This window comes from Corvus moneduloides, chromosome 22, assembly GCF_009650955.1.
Source record: "Corvus moneduloides isolate bCorMon1 chromosome 22, bCorMon1.pri, whole genome shotgun sequence".
NCBI lineage: Eukaryota > Metazoa > Chordata > Aves > Passeriformes > Corvidae > Corvus > Corvus moneduloides.
Genome location: NC_045497.1, coordinates 5,974,647 through 5,982,229, shown reverse-complemented (window position 1 = coordinate 5,982,229; position 7,583 = coordinate 5,974,647). Strand labels below are relative to the sequence as shown.

Genomic DNA, 7,583 nt, shown 5'->3' with positions numbered 1-7,583 from the left:
CAAACTTAAGCCTGCCTGGGAGAGTCTGGTCCTATGTCTCAATAAACAAACAACAAAAAATCCCTGAAACATGTCCTGCTATAAACAAGCAAAGCAAACAGCTGGTCCTCATTTGAAAAAAGATGTGACATCAATTTCAAAACGAATCTGCAGATCTTCTTAATGCAAATATTTTTTGGAAAACAAAAAGCAGCTGTTTATTCTTCTTTATACCTATTAGCAGGAAAACAAAATCCAGGATTGCTTGTATTTCTTCCACTAAGAAAAACATCCTCTTGGCCTCGACGTTCATTTGGAGCTCAAATTGTTTGAAATGTACTGGGCTGCCTAATTCTGTTATTGCTGAGCTGCTTCAGCAAGCACCTAGGAGCTGATTCTGTTCAAAACTAAAAGCTACTACAAGTAGAGTTGTCATGGAATACTTTGCACACATTTTGTGACAGAAAGAAGGAAGTTTAGAACAGGCATTTTCAAATTTATCACTTTTGGCCTCCCAGCCCTGAGGAGTACACGTGCACTAGATGTGTGGATCCCTGGAAAATGAATGAATAATTTGGCCTGTGTAATTAACAGGTTTGCTTTTCTTAATTACTGCTGGGAGGCGGCTCTGAGGGAATGCAAGGACTGGAGGAGGATCTGGGGACTGCAAAATAGGAGCCATTTGGGATTGCTGCATGTTACAAAGCGAGTTGAAGGAGGTTAGGCTGAGGAGGTTAGGCTCTGTGGCAAAGAACTGAATTTGGAGTCTCTTGAGCCTTCTGAGGTCATGTGGCTGCTCTCCCAGATGTGGAAGGATAATTTCCCACCTTACTGGTTATTGATGGAGTTTTATGTGGGTTTGTGTTTCTGTGAAGTAATACAGCTCCTGTTTTTCCTGAGATCGTTCTACTGTTTTCTCTCCTCCCTTCCCGGGTTCATTTTGTTCCTGCTCTCCAGTGAGAGCTGTTCTGCCTGCACGGGGTCCATTTGGTGCAAATTCATGTGGTACAGCCCTGTCTCTGGCTACTGTAACCGGATCCACGGCCAAGCCGTTCACTTCCCTAGAAATCGGGGCTGTCCTGTGCAGACTGAAAGCTTGGCTGCTCTGCCCCGCTAAGGAGCAGTCAGAGCTGCTACCTCCTGCCAGCTGCTGTTCGGTACCTGATAGCGTCCAGCCACAAACACCTGCGATAACGTGGGAGTGCAAGGGCAGAGCCTGGCCTGGGCCGTCCCCGCTGGGGAGGATGTGCCACAGTGTTCCATCCAAGAGAAAAGCCCCGTGTGACTCCCTGTGTCAGCATTTCCAGCTCCTACAGGAAACCGAGGGAAGGGCTTTTGGCTCACCAGGGCACAGAGAGTCCCAATGGAGGGATTTTGGGGTCCTGGCAACAAAACTGGGGTGAAACAAAAAAGCTGCAGAGGAAGGTGTCACTGCGTAATGAATTCTATGCTTTCCTGGGGTAATTGTCTTTTGTAGCTCTGAGGTTCCCAGGTCCATGTTGAGGACAAGTCGGGAGTCTGGAATCAGGATGTCTTACCTGAAATGGGAATTAGTCCAGGAGAAGGAAAAATGCTTTATTTTGGGACAGCCTGAGCAAAATAGAAATGTTTTATTTGCACATATAGCCTGATTTTGCTCTTGCATTTGGAGATCCTGCTCCAGGTGACTCTGCCGTGGTGGGGGGTTGGATGAGATGGTCTCCTGAGGTCCCTTCCAGCTCTAAGAAGTCTGTGATCCTGTTATCCGTATCACAACTGCCTGAGCCCTGAAGGTATTCAACTATGTCAGCATCTACCCAGCTTCCAGCAGGTACCTCCCAGACAACACTGAACACTTCCTTTTAAAAATAAGTAATAATTATCCCTGGCCTTAAGCAGCCGGAGGCTGATTATTTTTCCACATCACTTGACCTGGTGGATGCGTTACAGGCATGTGTAAAGTACAGTTTACCTGTGTAAAACCCAGATTTAGGGCTGATGAGTTTGCTATTTGTTACCTACTCTGGATGGCGTTTGCCGTGCTACCCGCCTGCCTCGTTCTGCCTTTCGTTTAAACTTAAACAAGTGCGTTTAAAGGTGTTTACGAAAGCGATGTTTCTGCGCGGAGGCTCCGGGACCGACTGCCGGCCGGGCCCGAGCTGCTGGCGCGCCCCCCGCAGGCCCCGCCCCCGGGCCCGCCGCCGGCCTCTGATTGGCCGCCGCTCTCACCCCCGCGCTGCAGTTGGTGCCGCCGTGCGCTCCTTCCCCCCCGCGCCGGTGGCATGGTTCGCCCCGCCCCGCCGTCCCGCCCCGCCGCCGCGCATCCATACTTGGCGATGGCCGGCGAGCCGCGCGCTGATTGGCGGGGAGCGGCGCGGGGGCGGGGCCGGCGGCGCTGACCCGGATGTTCACTGCCGGGCGGCGGCGGAAGCGGACGGGCCGCGGCCTCGGAGCGACAGGGACGGACCGGGAGGCGCCGCCGTTCTACCGCCCCGCGCACCCGCCCAGCCGACATGGTGAGAGCGGGCCGGCCCCGCGCCCCCAGCCGCGGCTCCCGCCCTTCCGCACGGCCCCCCCTGCGCCACCCCCCGCGCCCACACCGCCCCCTCGCACCGGGGGGCCTCGCCCGGCCTCCCCCGGGCGGCGGGGACGGAGGGAGGGAGGGCCTAGGCGGTGCTGCCGGGACGCAGGGAGGGGTGGCCTGGCCTGGGGGCGCTGGCGAGGGGGCTGAGGCTGGCGGAAGCTCAGTCCGGTGCTCCGCAGGGCCCGGGGGCGGGGGACTCGCCCGGGGCTCCGCTGCTCGGTTCCTGCCAGGTCTCTGGTCCCGGCACCGGGTGGTGTTTCCAGAGGGAATGCTGTAGAATCCCATGGGAAATGGCTCCGCTTTGGCGGAGAGCGGTACCGCCCGGGGTATCGCGACCGGCGCGGGTGCAGCAGCGTCTGGGAGCGCTGGGCCCATCCGCTGTCGCCGCTGTGCATAAATCCAAGTTGTCTCCCACCGTCTGGAAGCTGGCATTGGTGTTAAGTGTGCTGTGATCTCATGGAATCTGCGAAATACGGGGAAGTCAAGCGCCGCCCGAGGAGGGGGTGCTGCAGCCGTGGGTGCTGCTCCTCCTCAGGGCTGAGAACTTTCCTTTCTCAAGGAGAACCTCCAGTTTCCTCAGCCGTGTGGAATAATCTCCATCTCGCTGTGTTTCCCGAATGGATTAGCCCAGGGCACAAACCCTTTCGATTTCCCTTCGGTGCTGTGTAAAGGGAGCAGATTCCATCAGCTCCCGGCCAGGGCAGCGAGGAAAGGGGAGCTGGCCCAGGCCCTGCTCTGCTCCCTGCCTTCATGGACCGGGGCTTTTCCTGAGCCTCGGCATGGATGGAGTCACTTGTAGGGAATCACATCACTTTATGCTGTTGGGAATTTGTGATTCAGGTTTTCCAATATGACAATTTAACAATGTTCAAATATGTTCTGTTTATAAAAGAACAACCCAGAGCCCGGCTCTACAGCAGTGTAAAAGTTGTTTAACCACACAAGTGTAATCCTTTACTTGTTACCTTCATCCATAAGAATTTCAGAGGCAATGCCTTATGTTTTTTCTCTGGAGCTGGAGTCACCTGTATCATGCAGGATAAAGGTCTTTAATGTCAGGTGAAAGGTGAAGAACAGTTATGATCAAAGTTCTGCTCCTCATTGGCTCAAACAAGAGCAGATGCTGTACCTGATTCCTGGCAGGACAGAGCATCTTATTCCAGCTGTGTACCTTATTTTAACATACTGAAATCTGTATGTGCGAGACCCGACCGTGGAATCTGAAGCTGGGCTTCCAGCAAACTGTCCTAACTTCTGCCACGGCAAAAATCCTCACAGGTAAAGAGTTCAAGGAAGCTTCATGTGAAATAACAACGGTGGTACCAACCTCTTTGAAGGGGGTATAAAAACGTGTTGTTTAGGAGAATCCAGTCAGGGTTTAAATGTAACCGTGTCAGTCATTTAGAGGAGGTACAGCACAAATCCTTTGGAAATTTCCCGAGTGTTAAAAGCTTCTGCTGCCTTCTGGTTTTTTCATGTTTAGTCATGGAGACCACTGGGCATAGGAGAAATTTGATCAGAACTTCCAACACTATGTGGTGGTTTCCAATGTTGAGTGGACTTCAGGGATGAACCTGCAGCCTCCAGTTTCAACTCACGTACAAACCCAGTGTTTAGGGTTCTTCCAGGATCTTTACTTTTAGTGGTCTGAGACCAGAATACAGAAGTGGAGCATTGAAAGGATGGAATGGCCCTTTCACTGAAGAGAGTAGCTGGTAGGGTGCAGGATATTGGGTCAAACGCCTTCCTGGTGCCATGGGGTTACCAACGTCTGTGTAGAGCAGAGATGGGAACCTTTGTCTCCTTGGAGAACTCGGAGCTGTGCCCGCATTTCAGTCAGGTGCTCAGGGAAACAGGGCAGGGCAAGACATGAGGCTTGAAAACTGTCTGGATGGACAGTGTCTCCTGTGCTAAAAATAAATGGAATGCCCTGTTCAGGGCAAGCAGGACTTGGGAGAGTGGATCTGCTGAGATTTCTGGAATTGTGGGTTATGAATGGATGGAATCCAGTTACTCTCTGTAGAAATAAAACCCTCCCTTTCCAGGTTATGTAAACTGGCCTGATCATATTAGTAAGGATTTCTTCGGCTATGCAACTCTTGAGGAAAAGGAGGACAATTTTAGCAAAATTTATGATTCAGTCATCCATAAATTCAGACTGTCTAGAGTAGTGCTGGCTGTGCATCATTCATCTATGTGAGGCACATAAAGAGCATTGAAGCACAGCCCAGGGTGTGTAATGTGACAGTGACACCAACACGAACCTCATGTGCTGCTCAGGGTCACTAGGGTTTTCAGGACAGGAGTTGTTTGTCTGGAACCAGAGCCCATCTCTAGCCTGGTTATGTCCCTTTTGGACCCCCACCATGTGCTCTGGGGGTATGAGGACATTGCCAGTGTCCACAGCAAGTCTTTTGCACCCCGTGCCTTCTGAGAAACACCAACTTCAGCTGTTTTGTAGAGCCTGTGTTTTATTAGGCAAGCCAAGTGTGTGAGCTTAGCTGAATGTTATCTTAAACGGCAAATTCCCAAAATAATCAAGTCAGAGAATATCACTGGGATGGGGAATACTGCCATTGCAGTGGTGCTTAATCTTGTGGTTTATTAGGGAAGGAAAAGCATTCACAAGCTGGAGTTGTTCAAACAGGATTTCCTCATATGGTAAATATATATGCTGATATGGGACTAGTTGACATCTGGGAGTGAAACAAAATGAAAGTGCAGCTCAGCTCTTTTGAGTGACTATTTTTAGTCCTTATTACTGGAATTGAGTTGAGAAATTACTTTCTTTGGGAAAGCGACAATGCTGCCCTTCTCAATTTCTACTTCCACAGCTGTCAGCTTTGCTTTCCATCCATCCCTTGACTTCCCTGGATGAAGGATGGCTGGGGCATTCAGGTTGCACATCATCATCCAGTGCTCCCCAGTGCTCTGTACTGGTCCAGTTTGCTGTTGGTGCATCATAGAATCATGGAATGGTTTGGGTTGAAAGGGACCTTAAAGCCCATCCCATCCCACCCCTGCTATGGGCAAGGGCTCCTTCCACCACCCCAGGCTGCTCCAAGCCCCATCCAGCCTGGCCTTGGACACTGCCAGGGATCCAGGGGCAGCCACAGCTTCTCTGGGCACCCTGTGCCAGGGCCTCCCGACCCTCACAGGGAAGAATTCCATCCCAGTATCCCATCCATCCCTGCCCTCTGGCACTGGGAAGCCATTCCCTCTGTCCTGTCCCTCCGTGTCCTTGTCCAAAGTCTCTCTCCATCCTTCCTGTCAGCTCCCTTCAGGTACTGGAAGGCCCCAGTTAGGTCACCCCAGAGCCTTAAAATTCAAATTTAGACTCAGGATACATCTGCAGACTCGATGGGCAGTGCCAGTGCCCATGTTTGTCTTTCTGCCTGCCCTTTGTGGAGATGTTTGGTCAAGTCCAAGGATCTCCTTAGCCTGCAAAGTAAACTTGTAGAGAAGCGTTTTGCTGGGATTTGTTCCCTTTGAGCTGGTTTACACTGTGGTAGAGCCACCTCAAGGCAAAATAAAACTATTTTCCATGGTGCCGAAGGGAACAGTTTTACTGGAGAAATGTGGGGGTTCTGAAAGGTGCCTGTACAGAGTTCAGGGCTATGGAATCCCAGGATATTTTGGGCTGGAAGGATCTTTAAGGCCATGTAGTCCAGCCCCCTCTGTGGGCTGGTACAGCTTCACTAGAGCAGGTTGCTCAGAGCCCTGTCCATACTCAGCCCTGTTTTTTTACTCTACTTTAATCCAATGTGCTTTAATAACTTTTTTTCCCAGGCAAAGGAGATGATTACAGAAGTAGAAGATACTCAAAAGAGATGCTCATCTTCCGTTTTTATCAATATGTTTTAGTCGATCACTTTATAAAGTGATTCATAAACTGATTTTTAAAGTGCATTATGAAATTTCCTGCTTTCCCACTGATTCATGCTAGGAGTCCTGAAGAATTTAAAAAGCCTCAAGCAAATAAATCTCTGTGTCTCTCCTTAATGCACAAGGCCCAAAGCTTGTATATGCTTCAGTTCTTCCTAAGCCTTTGCCATTTCCAGGAATAAGGGCAAAAAAAATCTCACTGGAAAACTTGGGATTTCAAATTTGATTTTCTTTGCACCACAGAGGCTTCATCCCTGAAGGAGTAATTAATACATCTGACCAACACAAGCTTTTCCCCAGCTTCCTGCTCTCTCTAGTTGGGCTTTAGCCCAAATTTTGTTTGCTGATAGGTTGTGCTAGTTAAAAAGCTTCTCTAACTTGAAGATCAAGAGCTCAGGCCAGTGCAGTGGGGGTGTGGCCACTTCAGACTGGAGTATAAACTGATCTTTCTTCATCTTTGGTGTGATGCCTTCTTAAATGTTTAATGGTCTGTGACTGAGGGGTTGGTGCTGACGTTCCTATGAGAAGTGACCAAATACTGTAGTGGATACCTGGTTAAGGTGTGACTGAAACACCTGGAGAGTGTGAAGCTGTTGTGACTTGAGCTGAATAATTCAGGGTTCCTGGACCTGACCCAGTGGCCAGAATTCACTTATTAGTCCTATGTCCTCAAGCAGGATGGGAGCAGATGCTTCCAAACAGGTTGTCCTGGGAAGTTGGAGCTCTTGCCTGTGTGGTAGACGAGACACTTGCTTTTGAAACTTCCTTCGTGGGACACAAGGGGGAATGTGGTGTTGAGGAAGTTTTAAAGGTGCTTCTGTGTTACTTGAGCTGACAGGATTTATCATGGAAGGGTGGATTTGGGGAAGGGGCTTTGCTTGTTTCTCAGTTAAAATATTGTAATTCTCCTCTGTAATGCCAGCTGCAGTGGAGCCCTGACCTTCTCCTGCGTTTCTAGATGCAGTGAAGTTTTGAGTGAGGAATTGAAAGCACAATCTATTCCTTGCCTGTGCCCAAAATAATCTTCCATTTAGAATGACTTCAGTTGCATTAGGTAATACCTGGTGCTCTGTTTCCTGGAGTGGTGGCCTGAGCCTTGGCACCAACCAGGAGATTAATTTCCTTGTATTATCTGGTGCTGCTGTTTTGCCCTCCC

The 7,583-nt window shown here is 50.1% G+C and overlaps 1 protein-coding gene across 2 annotated transcripts in view; it reads left to right on the top strand.

Annotated features, from left to right (window-relative positions):
• The first annotated feature begins 2,361 nt into the window (after positions 1-2,361).
• Positions 2,362-7,583, top strand: part of CAPZB (capping actin protein of muscle Z-line subunit beta) — a 57,242-nt gene continuing 52,020 nt past the window's right edge. For both annotated transcript variants that reach the window (XM_032131368.1, XM_032131367.1), the window contains exon 1: positions 2,362-2,474. In XM_032131368.1, the coding sequence (XP_031987259.1) occupies positions 2,472-2,474 (3 nt within the window). In that variant the 5' untranslated portion in view covers positions 2,362-2,471. The remainder of the gene's footprint in view (positions 2,475-7,583) is intronic.